The 24,974-nt window shown below is 44.4% G+C and overlaps 1 protein-coding gene across 5 annotated transcripts in view; it reads left to right on the top strand.

Moving 5' to 3' along the window:
- The window catches only part of RREB1 (ras responsive element binding protein 1), a 122,235-nt gene that overhangs the window by 29,755 nt on the left and 67,506 nt on the right, over positions 1–24,974 (top strand). For 3 of the 5 annotated variants that reach the window (XM_032116041.1, XM_032116059.1, XM_032116051.1), the window contains one exon: positions 15,493–15,862. The exons of the other annotated variants lie outside the window; for them this stretch is intronic. In XM_032116041.1, the coding sequence (XP_031971932.1) occupies positions 15,832–15,862 (31 nt within the window). In that variant the 5' untranslated portion in view covers positions 15,493–15,831. The remainder of the gene's footprint in view (positions 1–15,492; positions 15,863–24,974) is intronic. 5 annotated transcript variants of the gene reach the window in all.

Raw genomic sequence — 24,974 nt, 5'->3', positions numbered from 1 at the left:
ATCCATCAGGCACAGCTTCCATCCTAGCTGGATTGCAGTCGTGTTTCTGAGCTCGGGTTTCTACAGCGCACACACCTGCAGTGCTTGGTTCACAGCTAAAATAGGGCAACAGCAGCCCTCTGGCAGACTGGAGGTGCGTGAGTTGGGGGTTAGTTGGGTACCATGCTGGTTGAATGCTGTTTCTGTGTCATTTCCCTCTCAGTCCTGGAAAGCAGCTTTTAGAAAGTGCCATCTCCATTCTTAGTTACATGAGCGCAAGCTGTAAAGCAAGGAGGCTCCATGAGATTCTGGTCCCAACAGCTGAATCACAGCTTTGGGTTTTAGTCAACCCTGCCTACCTCATTTGTCTCAATGCCAAGAGTTTCTCCTCAGAATCACAGTGGTCTCTTTTTCCCATCTCTCTTCTCTCATACCTGTTGAATCCCCTCCAACAAATAAGAACACCTCCAAAGAAAGCCCACCAGTTTAGAAATTACTCACTTGTGCTTTAGTAAAAATACTTTCCATGCTCCATCATCATCGTGTTTAAATGGGGAAAATTGGAAACACCTTTGATTTTCCCTCTTTAATGAAGCAGCACTGAGTAGAAATGAGGATTCCCCACTTCACTCTCCTTTGGGTACCCGAACATGTCTGGGCATCAGTCAGGCTTGCCTGAAATGTCCATAATTTGTCCACCAAAAAGAAATAATAAAATGTACAGCTATGAAGCCTTTCTGTGAAGGTTTCTACACACACCCCCCTGCCTCACCATGTTCCTTCATATATTTACTGCCCACATAATGTTACCCATGGGATGAGGGTGGGAGGGGGAAGCTTGTTCTCTTTCATGTGACTGCAGCACAGTTAATAATTGTACCAGACTTCAGGCGCTCACATGACCAAAGGGATTGATCAGGCCCATAATCGAACAGAAGTTTTTTCAGGTACATCTTCGTGCCTCAGCATCCCAGTAGATTCAGAGAAGGAGACAGATCTGCTTACTTTGTGATTGCTCATTTGTTATGATCTGGCTAGCACCTGGCACAGAGACAAAGGCCTCTCTGGCCTGAAAAGCCCCCAAAGAAAAGCAGGATAGTAAATACATCTGTAAAACGGTGTTCAGGTTACAGACTGCATGTGTCTCACACGCTCTTGCTTGCTTGCTCCATCCCCCTGCCCCCCCCACCATGCTGTCTTAAAAAAGGGATGGCAAAATATTTTGATAAATGCATCAACTGCTAAACTGTTGATGTGTTTCTTAAAAAAAAAGAGGAGTCTTTGCTCAAGCATATGCTTCCAACACTTTAATCTTTTATGGACTGCATACTTGCTGTGGGAGTGGAAGGGGATGTTGCAGGCTTGCTTTCAGTGTACTTGGGAATCTTTCCCACAGCATGCAAACTCCCCAGAAAACATGTGAAACAACGGCCTGGAAACCAGGAAGTTTCTGATGCCTAGCACTCATTGCTCTGAGGGATTTGCTGTGCTCTGGAGGTCATGGAATAATCTTTCTTCTTTGTTGGCTTCTCTAAGTTTATTTTACACACGACAGAGGGGTATGTGTGTGCTGCTGAGCTTTTAGGGGTCCTCATATCTGTAGCATGTTTTTGCTCCTGGTTCTTTTGTTACTGCACTCCCATGATTAATATATCTGCTGCTTAAAATGGCTACTGAACCACCAAGTTCTTGTCACTGGTTACTGACTGCTTTACCCCTGTCAAAAGCCACCCAGCACAGCCTGGAGTTGATGCTTCTGTCGCTTAGCAGGTTTATTTTTGATCTTTGGGCTACTCATTAACCCTGTGAGTACAGTACACAGTGAAGACATAAATGTGCTGTGGTGATGATGGCATGTCCTCGTGCTGTGATCAGTGCTGCTGCTCCCGCACTGTGCTCTGGTTAGATTTGTGTGGCGTGCAGTCTTCTGGGTGTGTGTTTTGAGGTTTGGGGCTTTTTTTTTTGCTTCGTTTTCCCACCCTCTTACCACTTAGTGTAGTTTTAAGATTTTTTGGCAAGTTGCTAATGTTGAAAAGCAGTGATGAAGGTGAGAAGTCTGGCACCTGAGGGCTGATGGTCCTGGTGAGTTGATAAGGAAGATCCAGTTCCCTCCAGTAAAGAAACTCTGCATCCAGTTTCAGTCTGTGATGAACTCAGAGTTTTGTTTTCTGGCGTCTCCTTTCCGTTTACCCATGCTTGTACTGGAGTGTGATGGAGCGTGAAAGGAGTCAGAGGAGAGAAGGGGCTGCAACTTGGCTTTGGATGCCAGAAGAAAAACAATGAACAACCTCGACCAAAAGGAGAGTTAACCAGAACATGCCACAAAACAGGTTAGGCAGGATGCAGAAGCCAGATAGGAACCTTCTTCTGTGCTTTAAGGCATCTTCAGTACACCCTCCTCCCTCTCCCTTTCAGGATTTTCCCCCCTCCTCCCCGTTATGAAATAGTCCTGTGCCAACTGGGTTTGGATGTGGGGCAGGCGGATGGTTGCAGCTCTCGCTTGCCTGCTGCCAGCTGTTTCTTAAGAAAGAGAGGGTGCACTTGTCCGTGCCCGTCATCCCGTGGCAGAGGCAGTGCTCAGCGCGGCATGTGTCTCTCTGTGCCTTCATCCTCTCCACCAGCTCACCCTGCAAACAGTCCCAACCGAAAAGTAGCGGGGGAGGAAGAGCAGCAAGGAGACAGGGAATACTGGCGGGTGGAGCTTGGAAGGCTGATCCTCCACATTGTTAATCATTACTTGCCACATAACCTGTTCCTGTTTTCTAGAGGTTTCACTGGCACCCGCAGCCAGAAGCATATGAGGAATATGTGACAGACTGCTTTCCGAGCAGGATGGTTTGCCTTGCAGCAGGAAGCCCAGCATCTAATACAAGACATCATTTCTTCTGTACCATGTTTATGCCTAATCATTCAGTAAACATACCATATATAGTCTGGTTTGTGCTTGCTCTAACACCCTGCTGCAAGATGAATTTGCTGGTACCACAGAGATTCCTTAGCTCCTGGTAACTGCCTGACAAATAGGATATTGCCATATGTAACATAAATATTCTACACAACTGGGGTTTTTTTATGCTCCTGCTCGTAGCATGTGTTTCTGACTGTGACAGTCTTAAGTCTGGCACTTAAAAATGAAGAGGATTACACAAAACAAGGTACCTTATCAAAGGATGGAGCAGGTCCCACACGCACATTTTTTTTGCAGCGTAAAGGTTCCACGCTTCCCCTAAACAGCAGATGTTTGTGTTTATGAATCAGTGTTTTGGGGATGTGTTTTTGTCTTTCTTTTTTCTTCTCTCTCCACTTTAAATGCCTGCTTCATCCTAGGTGATGTATCCCAAGCTAAAGCTGTGGTTGAGAACTTTCTCTTTTCATTCTAGCATCTTTTGTAGAATTTCTCCCCTTACTCTTTCTCTTGGCCATCTTTCTGTTTACCCTGTGCTAGCAGGGTACTAAGCATTGCAGAGGACACGAAGAGCAGCAGTGTGGCTGGATTCACAGCTAATCAGCTCTTACATATGGTTTGCCTTCAGCTTTTTTTGCTTGTTTTTAACATTGTGAAATTAATTACTTCAGTAATATTCTGACTGTTTCTGTGCTAGACAGAAGTGGCTCAGGAAAATGAGATGAAGTCTTCCTGCATACACCAGGGTGGGGTTTTTCCTTTTTGTGCCTTCTACATCTTGCCCTGTTCGTTGATGTGTGAGAAGACAGCGCAGTGGTGTGGACCCCAGATAGCCTTGCACAGAGCATTCTGGCTGTGTGCTTGGTGATGGCTGTTAGTGCCTGAGTTCAGCAGTGTAGCGACTGGCAATGCCTCCTGTACCACTGAGGTGGTTGCTTAATCAGATGCAGGTCCATACAGGTGGATTTTTCTATAGTGACTTGCTCCTTACTTAGGCAACACTTCCAGAAGGGAAGACTTTGCAGGGGGGAATGTTTGGGTGTTATATAAATGGACAGGACATGCATTTCTGGGACTCATCTCTCATTGGCCTAGTCAGAGTGAATTATGTCTGACTGCTTGGCAGTTAATTGGACCATCCTTCCCATTTCTTAAGCTGATAAGCCCCTCACTGTCTGCCTCAATCAGGCTTCTTTGTTTGAGAAGTTACTAATGCTGCAGAAGAACAGAATAACCACTTTCCAGTAACCAAGTGAGGGGCTCTGATCGATAAGTCTATGAAGATTCACCTTATTTCTTCAGCAAAATCCTTTCACGAGGCTTACTTGTACCGTAATGCCAGTAGCAGTTGACAGGTACTGAAAAGTAGGTATAGCCAATGTATTTCATACGTACCTTGTCCCTTTTTGAAAGTGGTATTTGTGATTAAGTATTCCCGTGAGCACCTGTATTTTGGCAGATCCCAGTAGCCATGCTGAGTAACCACAGGGGTCTGTAGATATCTCTCCGTCAGGACTGGGTCTCAAAAATGGCTTTCTGTTACCATAAAGCCTTCAAACTGGGATTGTCTGTCTTGATGCGTCTGGATGGTGCCTAGCTTAGAGTGGGTGTTGCCAGAAGGTGAGTAATAAATGATGATTAATCGTCTCTGAGCTATGGATGTTTGTATGAAAAAGCACTTGGCTAAAGGCTGTGCTTCAACAAGCTCATTGAAATTAACCACACGGGAGACAGTAGTATAGCATCCCAAAGGCCTGATTCTTCTGTCTCTTGACTTGTTTTGTTTTGACTTTTGTGGATTCACTAAATCTGATTGAGGGAGAAACATGGGTCCCTTTGTGTCCAAATATCAGTAAATATCAGGTGAGTGATAACAGTGTTACAGATTGGAAATGGGCTGAGCCATACAGAATCACGGTGCACTAGAAGTAAACACCCTTTTGTTAGACTGCTCAGTAATCTTTTTAATGCAGAGGTGTGGTTATGAACCTTACAGGTAGGCATCCTTGTGTTTGTACCATTGAGTCTATATACAAATGCGTAGGAAAGATGTAAATTAACACAATTCCTGGGGTAATTATATATTGAAGTTGAAAAGTAATTTTATAGTGCAGGAGACCATTTATCCTTTGCAGTCAAAACAGTAAATAAATAAAAAACCTAAAACCATAGTGATTTTTAAAATAGTTCCCATTCTGAGTTAATGTACTTATTTGAGCAATGTATTGCATCTGTGTGATTGTACAGTTATTTCTAAAACTTTCTGAAAAGTAGGATTCATCACAGAAATCTTCCTTCTCCCTCCATCCTTCAGCTGTTTCTGGCAGCTTTCAGGGCCTGAAGTGCACAAGGCGGGTATTGCAGGGTTTGTGCCTTGTACAGAAATTAGAAGGACTGGGACTTTTTGTTCTTAAAAATCTTTCCAAAATGGGGTTTTGTTTTGATGTAGTCATAGAGGATGTGCTTCCAAGTTGGTGCTGCTGAGTCCTGGGATGTCTGTGGCATCGCAGGAGGGTGATAAGAATAGTCACTGTTGAGTTGGGGTGTCTCTTAGAGGTGTTCTGCCATTACTGTTTGTTATGCCCAAGAAATGCAGGAACCCAGGTAAGCTGAACACAGGGCCTGGTCCGTAGAGCAGGATCGGCCGGAGGGGCTGCGGGAAGCAACCACCAGCGGTGGTCAGATCACATCCCTTCCTTTCAAGGACTTACCTGCAGTCATCAGACCCCAGGCAGGTAGCCAGAGACTTCTCCTGCTGTGACTTCTTTTATTAGCGTTTTTATTGATGGGCAAAGTATTTGCATTTTGGATTTTAAAGTTTTTGGAAGAGAGCGTGTGTTGTGTGTCCTGTCTGAATGTTACCTAGGCTGGTTCCAGACCAGCCAGCAGACACAGACGGCCTTGCTGTCTACCACGAAATCAGCGAGCCTCAGGCTTTCTGAGTGGAGGTGATGAGGAAATGAGGGGGAGGAGGTGTCTGTGTCTTCCAAAAAAGAGAGTTGAAAAGGATAAACTGGGAAGCAGGGGGTTTGTCACTGTGACTTTCTCGGGAAGAAGGAGTCTGCACACGCAGCAGTCGCTGCGATGGCACCCTGTGTGCACGGGGACACACCGGCGTGGTTCGGAGAGAGCAGCACGGGTAGGCCGCCCTGCAGTCCTGCCAGCCGGGAATGCAGAGGAAGCAGGAGGCAGCCTGCCTTCCCTCAGACAGCCATTAGGGATGCAGAAGTTTAGGAAGTGTTCAGCCTCAAAAGGGCGACTTGAAGGTGAATTAACTGCTGGCCACGTAAATGATCTGTGTGTTCATGTGTGTGTAGGACCTTAAGCACAGAAAGGTTTGAGGTGAGTTTGGAAAGGGTCCATGTTTAAGGAATGTAGTTATTCTGGCTTCCGAGGTACTTTTTTTGTGTAGACAGCACGGAAAATGATTACAAAAACAAGTATTGCAAGACACTTAATGAGATGGGAAACTGGTGGTGTTAAGGCTGTGGCTCTTGGGCTTGTGTGATTGTGAGAGAAATTTCAGCTTTTTTCTGCTTCCTTTCTCCAAGCATTTTCTGAACTGTGAACAATCACAAGTGAAGTTTACCCTGTGGGCTCAGAGTCAGCAACCCCAAAAATGCATTGAAATTCTCTCTTGACTTTTGGAATGAGGGTCTGTGACAGAAACTGGACTCAAGGAAAAAAAAGGTACTTTTAATGTTTGCTGCCAATTCCACCAGTTTAGTCTCAGACCTCATCTGCTGAGATGTCACACTGTCTGCTTTCACCGTTTTGGAGTGGGGGTGACTGGGACTGACCAGACCAGTTTTTAGGGAGCTTAGTCAGCTTCCTAATTTCCAGGTGTAGTGAGAGAGTCATCAGGGAGAGGAATGGAGAGAGAATGTCAGTAAGTTGCTCTGCATGAAAGAAGCTGGGATGCCAGGAGGATTTCCAATTGGAAATCACCAGGCAGCTTTATTACTGCCCCTGTTTTCTCTTGCATGTGGCTCTACTGAGCTTTAACCATTGGTGCTGAAACACTGCATGTCAGGTGTTTAGCTTCAGGCCACATTTGGTTTTGAAAGAAAAATAAGTAGTAAAAAAAAAAAAAAAATTCTTCAGCCATTTCTGAAAATGAAGCTGAGGGAAAAGTGACTTCAGATTTTGAATTACTTTGATGTCTCCTTTTTTTATAGGAAGTAGAAAAAAACCTACAGCAAACTTTGAATCCCTAACAAGGGGGAGAAAGTCTGACCTGTTCTTAAAGTTCTCAAAGCTGTAATGCAGGGGTATTGAGATTTGAGAAGGGCAAAGTGAGTAGGAGATTGGAATTACAGCTATTGATTGAATTAGTTATCTGTTATCACAGCTGACAATGACAATGGTGATTTCTCCAGTGAGGTCTGGTCCTAATGTGTGTTGTAATTTGGAGGTAAAAAAGACTGTGCATGATGCAGTGAAAGCCAAGCATCATCACATCTGTCTCACTCCAGAGCAGAATAGGTCATGCCAGCTCTGTGAAGACTGAACTTGGTAACCTAGTCTCACATCTTGAGTAAGCAGTTCAGTAATCTTGTATATGTATCTTTCTATTTGTCCACTCTTTCGGGTGCAAAACGCACGTGGGGAATGCGTGATTGTTCCTCTTGCACTGTGATGTTGTGGTACAGGTATAGAATTCTGGTTGAGGGATTTTTTGGTGTAAGATGAAAACGCTGTTCTTGTGAATGTGCTTTACTTCGTAGGCACTTCTGCTCCATGTGGAGTAAGGGTAGCTTTAAAGTCATCCAACAAGACTTGCCCTCCTTGCCAAACACCACTGGTCTCCTAAATAAAAACAAAGGCCTAGAAGTTTGTAAATACCTGTGCATGTGATATAGAAAAACTTCCTGATTCAAGGACCACTACTGAAGCTAATGGTTCTCTTCCATAGAATGAACCTATTAGTATCAGTTCATTAGCATGACTGAGGCCTTGATTTGTAATGAGCCCTTAAGTGTAGTTTGCAGTAGCCTGTTGACTGTATCTGACTAAGCTGCTGTGGGTGCAAGAGGGAAACAGATTGAGGCTGGAGTAATATTTACCTTCGCTTCCAGTCAGAAGTATTTAGAGCAAAAAAGAAACGTGCCACACCTCTGGAATCTCCAGTCAGCTTTCCTGCAAACCTTGGCCACAGAGAATGAAATACCCCCAGTGCTGAATACACAGGGCAAAGGCTGCTGCTATATTTAAAAATACATATATGAAAATGGAACTGGAAGTTACTGCAAAGCTGCATTTGTAGGTATCATAGCAAGAAAATTTTTAGAAACCAGACCTGAAAGAATTTGCAGCAGAGTTTCTCAGGATACTCCCTGTCATTTCTCATTTGCTTTGCTGAAGTGTTAAAAGAACCCCTGGTGTCTGTAGTTATGGCTAGCAATAAATTACTTAATGGTTTTGTTTTGATTATATACCGTGTATATATATAAAATATATTTTGTGCTTGATTATGGAAGGGGGGACTGTGGAAAGAGAATTTTAAGTTTTTTAAGAAGACACTTGATTGAAGTTATTTAGTCATGTTAAGCACCCCAGAGCAATATTGAACAGCTCTGTCCTCTTCTGTTTTGAGGAGCTCCTCAAAATAAAAGAAAAATCCCTTTTTTGTTTGTTTTCCAAGAGGGAAAAAACTGAATTTAAAAATGGTTTAAACAGTTTAGTGATTCTTATTCTATTTCTTGCAAACTTCTCCCTTGCCCCTGAGCCTGACCACTCTTCCCCTCTCTACTTGCCCACAGAATTACCATGCAAATAATTTTAGAGGTGGGTTTACACATTTGTTTTAAAAACACTGCAGTCTCCATCTCTGGTAATCCACCAGGTGGAAGCAGATGTGTAGAATATCTTTGCATGTATTTGTAAATCTGGGCTTGAGCAGATTTGGTGTTTCTAAGAGGGCAGTGTGTGTGCAAAGACAAGGGAACCCTTGGCAGTGTAATACAGTCAGTAAAGCAAAAATTTGCAGTTAACCACTAGCAGGGTTCGTTGGTGGTTTTTGTTCATGCAGTGGGCTGGGTGACGTTGCATTAGCCCATTCTTCTGACACATGGTTAGACATCAGTTGCCTTGCTGTTCTGAGTCCTCTGAATCTCCTCTGAACAGGGAGAAGGGTATCAGGGAGGGGATGGGGAGAACAAGATAGAAAGTGGTCTTAGAGATGGGTGCTCTTCTTGTACTAACAGAGGTTTTGGTCTCAGCCTCAAGTGTGCTCTTCCGGCCTACAGACTTGTTCATCACTTACTGATGTCTTCCTGATGTCTTCCCCGTGATGGACACGGGGTGTCCATCCCATTAACCACCTGGCATCCCAGTACCCCTCTGCTCTTGCAAAAAATGGTACCTTAGAAGTTTGGGCAGTATCCATCCCTGTGGTGTTTGGCCCTCACGGTGATTTGCTTTGAATGCATCTTGGTCAGGAAAGATGCTAAAAGTGCTAAGATTTTTATTTTCTTTGGTTGAGGGATGGGTGGGAGGGCAGGGTGAGTCCACGTGGTGTCAAACAGGAAGCTTGATGTAGCTCAAAGTGACCTCCTGAAAGCATCCCTTCAGTCTGCAAGTCTTCCAAAGGCAGTCACTTGGAAAGGGGCTGTGCTATCCAGATACAAAGTGCGTGCTGTGTTTTGTGTGACAGAAATGCTGTGGTTGTGTACTGCTGCAGGTTTTTGTTGTCCTTCTACAGATTTTGTTGTTGGTTTCTCCTTTGACTTGTTGCACTCAACTTCGTGTCACTTCCTGACAGAACTGGCCTCTTAATAATTTAAAGTTTACTTACAGAGCAAAGCCTGGACAGTACAATGTGTTGAATAGATATTGGATGAAATAATTTCCTTACTGACTTTTCTACTCTTTGAGCTTTGCTTAATTCTGAGCATGTTATAGAAGAAAGGGCCTAAAAGTGAAGATATTTGCATTTTAAGTCCAGAGTTCCAAAACTGAGTCCTGTGTACTTGTACTCTGCATGTTAGGACAAAAATAAAATGGAGGAAGATCTGAAAGAAGCCTTTTGCATCACTTGAGGCCCAGTGGGAGCTGAGGGTCAGGATCGCTCCGAGAATTAATCAGTTCACTAGAGAATATGATAATACAAGGAAATTATTATATTACAATAAGGTTTTCAGGCTTTATATTAGTAGCAGAAACTTGAAAAATAAAAAGTGAGTGAAAGAAGGCCTGAGACCAGAAGTGGCCTGAAGGGGAAACGACCAAGACCAGCTGAGAAATGCAGAGAATGGTGATTCAGGAGTGCTACTTCACTGCATCTTTGTGTGAAACTCCTGTCTTGTCTTATGAAGGGGGGTGAGAGCAATCACAGTTCTGTGCAATCTCACTTCTTCATGCAGTTTTGAATAACGTGAAACAGTTCTGGGCCTTCCACTTTTCTTGCAGACTGAGGATTTTAAACAGGGAATGCCAGGCCTGCAGAAAAGTGACTGTAATCACAAATCCGAAAGCAGCATGTGACCTTTCTTGTCATTTCTAACAAGCCAGAACTTTGCAGAAATCTGCCCAGGCAAACTTTTGGTCCTGCTGTGCCCCAGTGCAATAATTATAATGCAGAAACAGCTGATGGGTCACATCTCCAGGCCTGCACAGCGTTATGACTTGCTACCTACATTCCATGCTTAGCTTTGAGTGATCAGATGGTGCAAGCAATGTGAGCTAGCAGTGCCTGAGGACATGCAGCCGGGCAACACGTCCTGTCCCTCTGCAGCTTTGGCTTCTTTTCTCTGCTTCTGTCCCATCCCATCTCCTTAAGGTGATGCATTTTACAATAAATACCGCTCTCTGTAGGAGGTCAGTTGCCCCTGTGGAAGCATATGTGCCATTCCCACTGTGCTGTGTGTTAAATCCAAGGGCCCAAGGTTTGTAAATATTGTCTTTAAAGTACATGGGGACTCGAGGTGAGCTGCTTGCCCTACTTGCTGGTGGCTCTGGAGCTGTGGTTGGTACATGTGGCACACGGTGGCAGGCTGTTTCAGCATTGTTAGTGATGTGACTTAATGAAGCATGAGTGGTACTGGAGGGGGTAAATTTTGTCTTTGTGCATGGGGAAAGGGTCATTGACAAAAGCTTACAAATAAACAAATGAGTTGAAAATTAGGCTTAATTCAGCCGTATGTGGGAAGGGAGGTGGATATTTTCGAGTTGTGTTTGTTTTGTGCTTAGCCCTGTGCAAAAGTTACACCCAGTTCTTGATGTAGGAATAATTAGATAGGTAAGCAGAAAAGTACTAACTCATAGCCTAAGACTGCTCTTGCTCTCTTACTCCCCTCATCCAGGGATGCCATGGGAGAGGTGCAGTAGAGACACTGTAATTATGGTAGTTTATTTTATTGTGAACTTATTTCACTGGGTTTAGTCAGAAAGCTGAACTTCACGTAGATTTTTAAATGTTTTTATGGCAGAGATGTTGCAAGTGGGCTCTGACTTGGAGAGAAGGGAGCAAGGCGGGGAGCAGGAGGAGGGAATCTGTAGATGGAGCCGGTTGTGGGTTTGTTCCACTACATCTTTTCATCTTTCCCCGGTACTGCAGCACCGCGGGAGTAGAGTTACCGACAACATTCTTGCTCAGGTCTCTCATCCCTCACTCAAATAGAGGGTGTAATTTGACTATGTCTCAGCTCCCGTGTGTGAAGGCTGTTGATGAAACTATATGTATGTGCATTTTTAAGTGCAAACAAAAAACAAACCCAAACAAACGCAAATCTCAAATCAGATCTGTTCCGTGATCCTGGATCACCATGTCGTTGTTCAAACTCTAGGACTGGCATGAGGCCGGAGGGAAAACACGTGGCCAGAGCTGCGGGGTAAACTGAGGACTGGCAGTCTGTCCTTCTGAATGACAGCCGTGGCTTACATCAGGTTAAATCAGTCTGTACGCTGCAGGCTGAGGCAAAGCAGAATGGATTAAAAACAGGTTTTCACATCTAGCCTTGAGTTTCCTGCAATCCTACATCAGCTTGTGGGGGTGCGTGTATTTCTGCATCCTAGCTGCCATGGAAAATGAGAGACATCTTACAGGGCAGTTCTCGCAGTCGGTATTCACTGAACTTTTCCTGATTTGAAGGGCTGTGTCCACACCTGTCACGGACAGACTGTGAATCTGGATTTTTACCTCCTGGTTCTCCATACGTATCAGCTGCTTCTGGCTGCACACAGGTTAACAGTGAGGCCTTCTGGGCTGCTTAATGGGTGGCCTGGCACTGCTTTTGGGCTGATGCAGATCATTTCTATTGGCCAAGGTTATCTCCTCCTGACCTTGTAGCCAGAACTCAGCCTCCCGGTGGCATGGTAATTGTGAAAAGGAGGGCTTCTGAAAGAATTCTTAAAGGCTGGAATATCCTTTCTGGTGTTGTGAAAACCATGTTTTGTTTTCATCACCGTTCTGAATGGGAAAGGAAAGTGCCTTAATGTTAAGTTGGCAAATTCAGAGATGGTTGTGTTTAAAGATTCTTTTCTTCTAAAATCCAAGGTGGAGACTTTATAAATCTAGTACTGCAGGAGGCTGCTGTACTACTATCCACCTTTGCTCCTGTACTTTCTTGGTTGCTTGCTCACTGCACACTGGTAGCTTGCTGTATGTGATACATGGCATCTGATTTCTTCCTAGCTGTAGCCTTTTGTACCAAAATGTCTTTTACCTTGGTTGCAGTTGGTTCAGTTTATGGGACTAAATGTGTTTGCATGCTTTTGGGATGAAGAGGGACTTCTGTTACCTGTGTAATGGAATGAGGCTGAGGGATTAGTGAGGAAAATGGGGAGAGAGGGAGGAGTTGAATGGGGTTTCTTTTCTGGAGTCATCAGGCTCCTCCCGTAGCAGAGAGGGAGCATAGTACATGGAACCTAAAGACCTTTAAAGTACATGCTGAAATGGATGCTGGGAAGATACAGTACAGTGCTTGGGCACAACTCCAAGGCTCCCAAGGCAAGTAATATTTAAACAAGCTGAACAGCCCCTTTCGGCAAGCAGCAGGAAATCCAGCGCTGAGCTTTGTGTTGTTGCATGGTCAGCAGAAGATAAAAGCTCAGGCTATGCAGCTGGGGTTCCCTCCTATCACTGGATGGCAAACTGTTAAGAAAAGATAAAAGGACAGAAAAGGACAGGGGGTCGTCTTATTGAAAAGCATTCCTTCATATTTTAAGCCATCGAAGTACTTTGAAATACATTGAGCCTGATGTAAGGCAGGAACAGCGCCATCGGCAGCTGTTGGGGTGTTTTGGAGCTTTTACATCAGTTGGCAGACAGAAGATGAATTCGTCCCTCTGCTTCAACAGAGATAAGGATTTAACATGGGTAGGACTGCGATAGGCATAGATGCCTCACCACGAGCCCCACAGCAGCAGGCAGGAGCTTCCCAAACATTTTTTTTTAGGAGCAAGGCGTGTAATGGTGGGTGTGCTGCTGACTGGGGGTCTCATTCTGAAATGTAACCAGCATTCAGCCATATAGAGTCTTTCCAGGTCTCACTTTCTGCGGCTCATCCTTGGTTAGGAACTATTTTAACAATGAGTAAGAGAATTTAAATGAATGAGATTGCTAGTTCGAGTCTTCTAATCAGTATTTACTGTATTCCTCCCCTCTGTCCCTCCTCCTTTTTTCCTGCATCACAGTACTAGTGTCTTGGGAAAGAAAACGCTTCAGAGCATTTGTTACCAATTTAGCAGCAAGTACGTGCTCAAATTTGGGATTTCTGAGATCTGTGTGTGCCATATGTAGGCAAAATGAAGTACTTGCAAGTTCCAGTAGAAGGGAATAAACACAAATTTGCTGTTCTGCAGATAGTGTTTCTTTAATCTAATGAGACTTACATTTGTGCAGCCTTTTTGTTTTGGTAAGACGGTTAACCGTCCTCCCTAGGGTGCCTAATTGCTTATCATGAACTAATCAGTCCCCTGGGTATATGAAGGGATGAAACACTGCCAAGATAGAGCCTGTGACTTCCCCCAGAGGTGTGATAACCCTCCCAATTACCCCGCCCTTCAGGGAGCTTGCTTACTGCTATTTTAAAGACCTCGTTACTTCAGAATTATCCATGTTTGGAGATTTTAGGAAGCTTAAAGGGGTGTAGCTACTGAGAATCTTTTGAACCTTTAAGCTCTCATATTTTTTACATCAAATTTGTATTGAATATTGTTTCAGGTTTGATGTGGAAATGCTGAACATGTTTCTATTTATGAAAGTGCCTACCTTCATAGCCCTTATGGCATGTCAGACCCTACCAGATAAGGAAAGGGCCAGTTTCTGTCTTCAGCTGTTAGTAGATAGGGATGACAAAATCTTCTAGCTCCAGAAACCCCATTTGAAGTTCACATGGAGAAATGAGTGAAACAAATCTGGTGGTGACTCTCTTCTAATTTTTGGTAGAATGATAGTTGCACATTACCGTGTGTGAAATGAGTGGGTAGATTAAGAAAAGTTTTTCACCTTACAGTAAAAAATAATTCATTTAACTAGTGGTTTTGCTTGCATTCACCTTTCAGTTCCTTGTTTCAACTCATTCATAAGACACACTTGTCTGCTCTACAGGTTGAGATGGCTACTGATTCCCTGAATTCTTCTCTTGTTATCTTTTTATATTGAATGGTTGAGTGCAATGAGGCATATAAAACTTACTACAAAACAATAATGTTTGAACTGGAAGTGGAAAACAGCTCCTGCTATTTAGCATCTGAGTGAAAATATGAGTTCTTGTGTTGAGGTTGCTTTGTCCTTTACTTTTGTTCTGAATGAACATAATTTTTGTGTGAAATTTGGAGGATTTAATCTGTCAGTTGGGTAGAAATAACAGTTAGTTCCTTGAAAGAGTTGTAACCTAATCGATGAATAATACCAAATTTCTTTTTTCTTTTGTGATTCTTTGAAAATACGTAAGGTTTCCTTCACTTCTGGTTGTAGAGTATATTCTGAGTGACCTTAGCAAGATCAATGTAAATATAAATATTGTTGTAGTGTGTACTGGTTTGAAACTTTAAAGCAAGGTGATTTCATGCTTAGAATTAAAAGAGGGTGGCTGTGTGGGCGTGTATGTTTATATGCCTGAGAAAATGTAAATGTGGAAGCATCACTCCTCAAAAGAAGTGTGGCTTTCAGTATCATAGGTCTGATAATGATATTTCAATGTTGCTTTGCTATGTGTGCATATATGAAAGTGATTAGTCGCGTTTCCACTGGCAAACTCTTGCTGTCCTGCAGAAATTGGGGTGAGTGCACAGGCCAAGTGATCACTTGCTGTTGTTGCTGTTGATTTTTCTCTATTTGCAACTACTGCTTTACCCATAATTGGGTTGAACTGATACACAGTTCATAATAATTTGTTTCAGGCTAATGTTTTTGTTAAGTACATATCAATGGAGTCAGCAGAAGGAAATGAATTTCCCTTTTCATATGTGAATTGTTTCAAGAATTGTCTGTGTCATCTGTTTGATGGAAATGTGTGAAGCACTAGCAGTAGAATTGGTTTTTTGGAAGGAGAGGGTGGTTTTGGACTAGCAGCAGACGTTTTTGGCTGGAGGAATAGCAACTTGAAACTTCTCTTACTGAAGAAACCTGTTCACAATTTTGTCTGTTTTTTTTTTTTCCCCAGCGTTCCTGAAATAAACTTCCTGCAATTCTTTGCAGTGTGCAGGTGTCCAGACTCCCCTTTACTCATGGTCGCCTGTGAAACCCGCCAGGCAACTGAAGGCTGTACCTAAAATTCTGCTGGCAGTGCAGCACACTGCAGTGGCCTTGGTATAGTTATGGTGGACACCTTGTACAGCCACAGCTGTAGCATCCCCTCGTAGTCCGAACAACTGAGTATTGCGGTCCAGGAGCCTACACGTGTGGAGGACTGCCTGGAATAGAAAAAGGAAAGCTGCAGAGATTGTAAGCTGCTGCTTGATCCGTGTGGCTGTTGTGCCGAGGAGCATCAAAACTTTGCTGGATGGATCCGACAGCTCGTTGCAAAGTAGAGGGTCAGTCTCGCTGGTTATTTGCAGTTCTTAACCTTAGTGGATTTTAATTTTTTTTTGTTTCCTTTGTTTTTATATTTTTCTGTGTATGCCTAAGAGGATTGTGGCCTTGCAACCAGAATGCTCATGTTCAGGAAACTTAAGGCTGTTCCTACTGAAGGGCTTTGAAGATCAGCAGGCATTTCCTCCAGGGTTTACAGCGTTGTTGGAGGAAACAGTCCCTGCAGAAGTCTTCAGGCCTATCAGCCCGACTTCGGTCATTTCTTACCTCACCAGCACGTGGATTATGCTGTTTGCAGACTGTCTAAGCTGCATGATGACCTCCGTGGATTCTTCATGAGCTTTTACAAGGCCAGGCCAGTGTACTTTGTAAAATCCTTTAGAAATGCCTGCTAGGCTTTTAAAGTCCTAGAGCATAGACTATACTACAAGGAACTTGGAAGGTCAGCAGCTGGATATGGTTGTGGATGAAGGGGGATTTTTTTTGTGTGTGTGTGTGTGTATGCAGTTCTTGTTTTAAAAATACATACTTTTTCAGGTCAGATAGAGATATATTGTTCCTAAGAAGGCTTCTTGTACTCTCTGATGAAGCTGAGGGACTTCTGATTTCCCTAAGAAATTGATGAACAAGATCCCTATGCCTTTTCTTTGCATGCCTGTTGCAATCTATGAAAATGAACCGATGCTGTTTCATTTTGTCAGTGTGCTGGAAGCACCTCCCACAGGTTACTTGCACTTCGTGTACTTCAAAATAGAAAGAAAACTCATACTGAAGAGTATCACTGGCAAGTAACTCTGCTGTTTAAAATTTTCCAAGCGGCTTTCCTGTGCAGATCTCAACTTGGAGAAGCTTGCCGGCACTATCTATTGCTGTAGTTAATTTACCGAACTAAACCAAGAAAGAAACTTTGTATTTCAGAATTTAGAGCTCTTCAAACAAGCCCAAAGGCCAGCTGGTACAAGCCAGTGGGTGTGCTCACAAAAGTGTGGCACCTTGTTCATCAGTGGCGGGAGGGAGCTATTTTTCTGAAGGCTGGGTTTCTCTTTCACCTGGAGGAAGCAATAAACCTCAGTTGGAGTGATCTTTGGTACTCTAGCATCTGTGGTAAATATATATCTAGAATAACCTCTGGTGAAATGAAAACAGCTAGTTTGTATCTTTTAACTCTGGCTCACAACACCAGGAGAATGTCAGTGATGGTTGTCTATGCTTAATATCACATGGAGATTATGTAGGTGGTTTGTATCTGTTCCTGGTCCTTAGCAGACTGTAGGAGTTGCTCGACTTGAGATCTGCTTGTGCCTCTTACGGTACAGAGCAGATGTTGGCTTTGGCTTGTGGGTCTGCAGAGAGTCTCCCTGGCGTGGAGATACAAGCTAGGAAGGAGCGCTTCCAGTTATCTTGCTCATGAAAAAGCTGTACAGGCCCTTGGGATATTGCAGTTGGAGGCTGATACTACAAGTGCCCCCTAGGGTGGATGGGAGAGTGAGGGCTGTACAGCATGCTTGTGAGTCCCTTTGCTCCAGCATATCTCTTTCTCCTCCCTGTGGCATGTGGTTTCCCCTCTGAAAATGTCAAGCTTAAACTCCCTGATTTAAAAATCTGTTTCGGGGGAAGGGGATAAGGATATGATTTGTGTTTCTGAACTTTTTAAATTATCTTGGTTATAGATTTTTGTTGTTGTTTCGAGGATGTGATAGGGGGAATAGTTCCTATGCTGACCAGAAACAGAAGACAGGAAGATAATGATGTTAACAAGGTGGGGGAGAAAAGGAGGTGTTTGTTTAGAAAAAGCCTAGTCACTAAAGCCTGTGGGGCAGAGGAACCCTGCTGATAACACAGATGAAACAGTCTGCCTCTTTCCTAACTTTAGAGAAGTGGAGCTTTGTAATAAATGGCTGCCATGTGGCAGCTGTCTCCCAGCTTCATGAGCCTGGCAGTAGTTAATCCTGTCAGCAAGTCATGCTCCCTGGAAAAGAGCAGTGAGAAGAGCTTCAAACTCTTGAATCAGTCTATCTGAAAAATATTTGCATGTTGAATCTCTTTTCTGCTTAAAACAAGTTTGGTAATTTGATGGAGGCTTCCATCTTTAAATAACATTAAAGTGCAGCTGTGTTGGCTTTTAAATAAAATGTTAGAAATGTGCTGAAATACTGCAATTCTTTTCTATCTTTAAAAAAGCCATTTTAGTTTTGGAAGGTATATGTTCCAGAGTACAAAATGTACTGTGTAGAGAAGGGACAGTCTGTGTTGCTATCTCCCTGTGTGTTAAGAAGCTACAGGTTGAGCATTTGAGATCATGGTTATCCTTAAAAGCTTGAGGCTTTAAAATTAATCTTTTAACCTCACGTTGCTTTTTGTAATTTGCCAAGCATATACTGTCTCTGTCCCTTTTTTTAAAGCCAAAACCCTAGAATTTTGACTTAAAAAATTTGAGATTTTGTGCAGTAACGTAGCACCACCAGACTTGACATGCTTGTGATAAAATCTTGGTGGTTGACACTACTACCAGGAAATGGGTTTAAATCCCTGTCATTTCTACTTTTTCTTTTCTCATTTTGCTGTGTTATCTTGTGAAGCATAAAATGTTTTGGCATGCTACCTGGTACAGTGCTCCAAGCAGAGAGTGCGCTGGCATCTCCTGCAAAGACAGTGTGGTTGGGCTGCAAAGGATGAGTTGGGAGCTCTGCAATAAGCAAACTGATGCTCTCCCCCTTGGGCTTGCCTGTGTTTGCTAGCATATGGATGCAGTTAGAGTGCTGAAACACCATGTGGGACATAGCTACTCCAAAAGGAAAGAGTTTTTCCTGGTCTAGCTTACCCTATTTTCAGAATGATTTTTGTAAAATTGCCTGTGCATTCAGTTCCTCTTTGAAACTCTCTTCAAATCCTCATCTTGGAGGAAGAGAATTGCAGCCAGAACACTGCACAAGAGGCAGGGCACTAGCACGGGAGATTTTCTGTATCTTCCTCAGTGTGATTCGTCCTGCCTCTCTAATTCCTGCCGAACCCATCCTGCACACACACGCGCAGCTCTGGCTACCATGTGAAGAGCAAGTGAGAAGGGGTGAAATGTTTGCTTGTTTCTCCCTCCAGAGATTTGCTTTAAACCTTCACCTCGAGTACTGGCTCCAAAGCTGCCCTTGGCTGAGCTGCTGGCCATCAGGGTTGAGGGACAGAGATGGGGTTGGGGACAGGCCCTCCCTCCCTCCCTCCCTCCCGCCTCCCTCCCCAACAGCTGCAGGCACCAATTGCCAGGGAGCAGCCTGGCCGCATGGTTTCGTGGCTTTCTTCCTCTTGTTACTAATGTGCCTCCTTGTTTTCGTGATGCTCTGCAGAGGAACAACCAGATGGATTGTCTCCTCTCGGGGTGGGTGCCCAGGCATCTGCACAGCCAGTTGGTATGGCGCAGGAGCCCCTGTTTTTTCAGTGACACCAGGGTCTATTGATGGCAGGCTGGGGCTGTGCTGTTGCTGCTGCACAGATGCTTGCTCTTGGCCCACCTTAAAAGGACAAGATATCCCGTGGTTTAGACTGGCCATATATTGTTGAGGATGTCAGCATCTCCGTCACAGCTACCCAGCTGAGCCCGGCGTCCCGCTTCGCCTGCCCTTCGTGCCTGCAGATTCTCCTCAGTCAGAGCTGAGGGGTGCTGTAACTCGAAGTATTTGAAGGGGAGGTCTCTTTTCTTCTCTGTTACTCAGAAATGTTTTCCATCTGGCTCTCCCTAGTGCAATGCATCTAGCTCACCCCTTGGGCTCTAGGACAAGTATCTTGTTCCCTCAGCACAGTACTTGCTTAGGCACACAGATGATGGGACATTAACCTATAGCTTACCCCACGTCCCCTCTAGGGTTTTAAGTCAGGTGGGTTTGTCAGGGCAAAGTGAAAATGAAAAAAAACAAAACTGAGCAACAAATGCACAAAGCTACATTTTGGCTGTTTCCTCATTTTGCAATCCTTCATCCCCTCTTGCTTGTCTGAGATGGCAGCAGCAGCAGGAGATGAGGTTTTGTCTCCCAGGGCTGTGCTTCCCCAGGATTGCTGGGGGGATCAGACTCAGACAGGTGCATCTCCCCTTCCTCAGCCTGTTGGGCATGGAGACACACACAGTGCGGTGGTCCTTGCTTCAGCTTCCCCCTGCTCCTCTGCTCTCCTGCCTTGTCCTGGGCTCTTCCGGGGCTTGTGGGCAGTAGTTCTGGCAGGCAGGGTGATACCACTTGCCTGACCTGTCCTGCCTTTGCAAGATATTTCTATCCCACCCTCAGGGCCCACTCCCTTCAGTCTCTGGCTCTGCTCTGGACTCCCACCCTCTCCCACACCATGTTCCAAAGCTGTCCCCTTGCCCAGTGGGATGTGAGCCAGCCCTGGCCCAAGGGAGAGATGCAGCAACTGAACTAGGGAAGACTGATTAGCATGGGGAGAGACCACGAGCCGTGTCCCAAGGAGTTTTGCCCTGCTGCAGCCAGTGCCAGCCCAGGGGAGACATGAAGGGACTTTCTCGGGTTGCCACTTCATCTAAGGCAAATAAACTGGAGTTAAAGCCAAGAAACACATCGACTTCCTGGAACTCTGCGAGCCGTCCGCACAGCTGTCCCCACTCCCCGAACACATGCAAAGCAGAGCTTATAAGGACAGACAGTATTGCTTTTGTGTCCCTCCTCAGCCAGTGGGGAGGGTGCAGGGGAGGGGATATGCTGGGTAAAGCCCAAGGCCTGTCTTGTTCCGTGTTCCCCATGAGTTGCTGTGATTCCCAGTGACCGGGGGAAGCCAGGCTCCTTTCCCACTGGCCTCCTAACAGCTGTGCAGCCAGGCAAGGATGAGGATGGAGGGTGTTCGCAGTTGTCAACATGGGAAGGAAAGGAGGGATGTCTGCTTAGAGCCACTTGTTTTCTCCTGTTGCCCTGACTTTATTTTGTTGCCTAAATGTAGTGTTCATGGTCCCAGGTTTAAGCTGCCTTCAAATCTCAGTGTCCTTTTTCCTTGAGCAAGCTCTTGAAGCTGACTGCAGTTTGGTGACATTTGGCTTGTGGGTCTGCAGAGTCTTCCTGGCGTGGAGATACAAGCTAGGAAGGAGCGCTTCCAGTTATCTTGCTCATGAAAAAGCTGTGTAGGCCCTTGGGATATTGCAGTTGGAGGCTGATATTACAAGAGGGGCAGGTACTCACCAACAAGCTGATACAAACAACAGAGATGAGGAGCAGCTCATAGATATGTCTTTGGTCAGGGGGAAGGAGTGTGAAGGTATTAGAAAAGTCTCAAAATTCATCAGCAGCTGCTGATCCTAAATGCAGCCATAGGTTATTGCAGTTCTTGCAATGCTGTGTGTTCTGTGTGGCACTGCCATCCCTGAACGAGGCAGTGCTGGTCAGGAACTCAGTGCAGGCTCAGCTCAAACTCTGTGAGGTGATTACAAAGTGGGCTGGGCTTTTCTGTTGGGAGCCAGGGGGCCATCAGGTTTCGCTTTCACTCTTGATGCCGGAGCAGCTTTTGCCTGAGTTCTCTTTTCTAGCCTAGCAAGACCTCAGGTTCGTGCATGAGGGCTGTTCTCACAGCACACAGCGCTTGCGAAAGGTGCAAACATGGCTTCCATCTTCAAGTTAGCAAATGGAACTCAGGGCCAAGAAGATGGGCATGAATTCATTTTGTATTAAAGCTGCCTGGTAGCCGTGTGTATTGCTGTAAACCAGTTGGACCATAAAGGTGGATTTCATCCAGGAAACCCCTGCTTTGCCCCTATGGTGTCTCTTTGTTATACTATTACAACTTCCTTGTTTTCGGTTTCTTGCACCAATGTAATGCCAGAGTATTGTGGTGATTCAGAGTTGTCGTTCACTAAAGGCATTAGCTAAGTTCAAATTCTGGTATGGTTTATGGAGAGAAGCTTCTGGTCACCTGAGGCAAAGTCCTGAAGAGCATTACTGGTCCATAAGTTACCAAAAAGGGGTTTTCAAAAGCTACATAAAAACTAAATGCACACATATATCCCATCATGCTTGCAAGGAAATAAAACAGGAGGAGTAAATATGTTTGAATATTTAAAATTTAGCCTAACTGTTAGATGTTAGAGCAACAGCATGCAAAATAGTCTGGAAATACAGGGATCACCTTGTTCCTGTTTAGAGCTTCTTCCCCTGTCCCACTCCCACCAGAAGATCATCCTTAGCTCAGTTTTAAGGCATGGCCATAAGCTTGTGGTTCACATGTTTATTCCATCACTGGGTGTATCTGTCAGTGTACAAGTTAGACATATGGATGTTGTAGACTCACAGGATTATTTCAAGAGGCAAAGTATTAGACCTGCACTAACACAGGTAAAATGATCGTATCACTAATAGCTCAGAGAGTTTCTAGAAAGAGAAGAATCTGTCATCTTTGGTGCTCAGAGAGTACCCTTCAAGAGATGTTACTCCTTTTGGTTGTTGTTTTTGTGTTTGGTTTTGGGTTTTTTTGTAGAAGAAAATGTTACTTTACAGGTGCAAGTTCAGAAGCTTTGGGGTAGCATTCTTAGTTTTTACTGTTAAGTGAAAGAGCGGCCCCCAGATACTCCCATGCCACTGTCTTTCTTTCTATGCTTGTCTTCCTTTCCCCATGGGCTGCTCTGTACTGGTGCTCCAGCAGTGGGGATGGTGAGGTGACGCTCCCAGTGTAATTTTCTGCTGCTGGGGTGCGGAGTCAGCACCAACACTTCAGTAGCAAGGGCAGAGTTGGTATTAAAAAAGGTCGGTTGGGAAAACATTGTTCGTTTGGTTTTCCTTTGCCTTGAGGCAGTGCTTTGAATAGTGTTAACCCTTTTTTCTTCCCACATGATGCCTTTTCACCCTCTTTCCTTCCTGCCAGCTTTGATGGAAAATTATGTTCAAAAGGTAGTGCGGGTGATAGCGCGCATCTCTTTTGGGGTGGGAGTGACCATTTGCGCTCGGGAGCTTTGCCTTGTGCTCTGGGAGTAAGATCGCTCCTCTGTGTAGAAGCTTAGTAAGAGACCAGTGCATAGAAGCAGTTCAGAGTGCAGTGTAGCGATTCTTAGGTATTATAATCTCAAGGGTAAACAGTAAACTTTGTTTATTCAAATGCGATATCTCTCTTTGAAGTTCTGTTCTTGTCTAAATTTGTATACTAGCAGGTCTGGCCTTCATTTAAATGATCTTGGGGTTTTTTCGTGCCACTTAGGAAAAAAACAGTGGGAAAGCCTTGACTAAGTTAATAGTGTTGCTAAGATGGAAATGATGAAGAACGCTCAGGATTCCTGTTTGGACCTCATGGGAAAAAGTGGTTTGAAATAGGGGGAAATCGTGGTGGTACACATTCCTAAACCTGTCATTTTTTTCCCCTCTTTCTTCTCCCCCACTGTGTTCTGTACTAAATACTACAGTATGTTTAATGAAACCAATAAAAGTATTTGGCCAAGAGTGTTAATCTTTCCCTAGGCCAATTAGTGCATGGCTTCTACTTTTAACATTAATGTGGATTTTTTTTGGAAGGCAGAACAATGAGCAGCTTTGTGCTGTGTACCAGGTTTTCCCCCTTCTTGCCTGTATTGTGCGTTTCTTCCTATCTATTCCAAAGGGAGAGCTCATGTGCAAAGACAGTGGAGCAGTCTGGAGCAGAAACTTGTACCAGCTCCCAGGGGCCGGGACGTGCTGCTCTGTGCTTGTGTAGCTGCCTCTCAGTCGCAAGTCAAGTGACTGTGACTCTGAAGACTCATCATTTTTTCTCCTTTCTTCTTCCTTCTCCTGTGGCCTGTGTTCTCCTTTTTGCTTCATCCATGATGCTCTTCACAGAAGGAGAAACAGCTGTAGCTGTTTTAGAGTGGTCTTCAAACAAACAAACAAACAAAACCCAAATAAATACACATAAGCAAAATGGGGGGAGTAACTGTTGATGGGCTCAGCTTTAACATACACAGGAGTCACACTTCATCCCAAAGGAGGAAATAGGTCTAGCAAGTGTCTTCCTGTACAGACTGAATGGGAAGCAACAAGGTTTTTTTTCCTTTTTTTTTTTTTTTTTTTTTTGTAAGCTCTGCTTTTGCAGTGACCCTCCCATTAGCTGGTTATGTGGGGCATCAGGGGTGGACCTCTGTCAGAAGCAGGAGCTAAAGGCCCCTCAGGGCGCTCTGTGGGATGGAAGTTGCCCCAGTTTCGTGGTTTCAGCCACCTCATCAAGTGGAAGGAATATGTTCCTGCAGAAGAGACAGGTCTCTTGGTGTGGCCATGCAGAGAGGGCTGCATTTATCTGGTTTGGTCCTGTCCCCCCTACCATTTGTCAGCACTCTTGCTTAGTCGCTTGCTCTCTGCTTTCCCTCCTTTTCACACAGGATGAATGTGACACTGGGGGGTTTCTTCAAAGTAGAAGATGAGTTGAATGCTTGTGACCACTTCCCTGTTTCCTAGAGGCTTTGGTCCGATGCTGAATGCAACCTGAGGCTGCACTGTTTCTCAGCTTATTTCCTGTTTATCCTTTTTCCTGGAGGTCTTTGTTTTCTTTTGGGGAGAGGGAGGAAGGAGGCTCTATCAGCACAACCTCCAAGCAGGGGCATTTCGTGTGAGCTGGGAAGGTTTACAGTCCTGAAGGCGGTATGGCATAGGGCACCTGTGGTGATTGCTGCGTGTCTGATTCCCTGAGTTTCATAGGTGCTGTGGAAAAAAATCCCAACACTTTCCCATCCTCAGTGAGGCAATTTTTAAAGGGAAACAAAACCAAAAAACAAACAACCAACCCAAAGCAAAAAAAAAAAAAAAAACAGCAGCACAAGGCTGCAAGAGAAATCTCTCAGTATGTTCCTGCCTAAAGGCACTCTGCCACGGGTTTTCCCACAGGAAGGAGTGATTTGGCCCAGCATTCTTATTGTTTCTATATCCTATTGCAAATAGAAAGTTATGCTTCTGAAATTGGTGTGTGCTGCTCATGCAGTTGTCTTTTTTCAGTGGTGCATTTTTGTTCCATGCGAGAAAGTGGAAGATACATAGGTAAATAAAACCATGCAGCAACAGTTCAGTTGCGATCTCTAGACTGCTTTTAAAATTGGAAATTTTTAATGTGCAGAAGATGGTTTTAAGAGCAAGATCCCTGACTGCATATATTCATTTGCCTTTGGAGGAGGATATTTAGATT

Source organism: Corvus moneduloides, chromosome 1 (genome assembly GCF_009650955.1).
Source record: "Corvus moneduloides isolate bCorMon1 chromosome 1, bCorMon1.pri, whole genome shotgun sequence".
Taxonomy (NCBI): Eukaryota; Metazoa; Chordata; class Aves; order Passeriformes; family Corvidae; genus Corvus; species Corvus moneduloides.
Note: the sequence above shows the minus strand (reverse complement) of the source record. Positions and strands in the feature narration are given on the sequence as shown.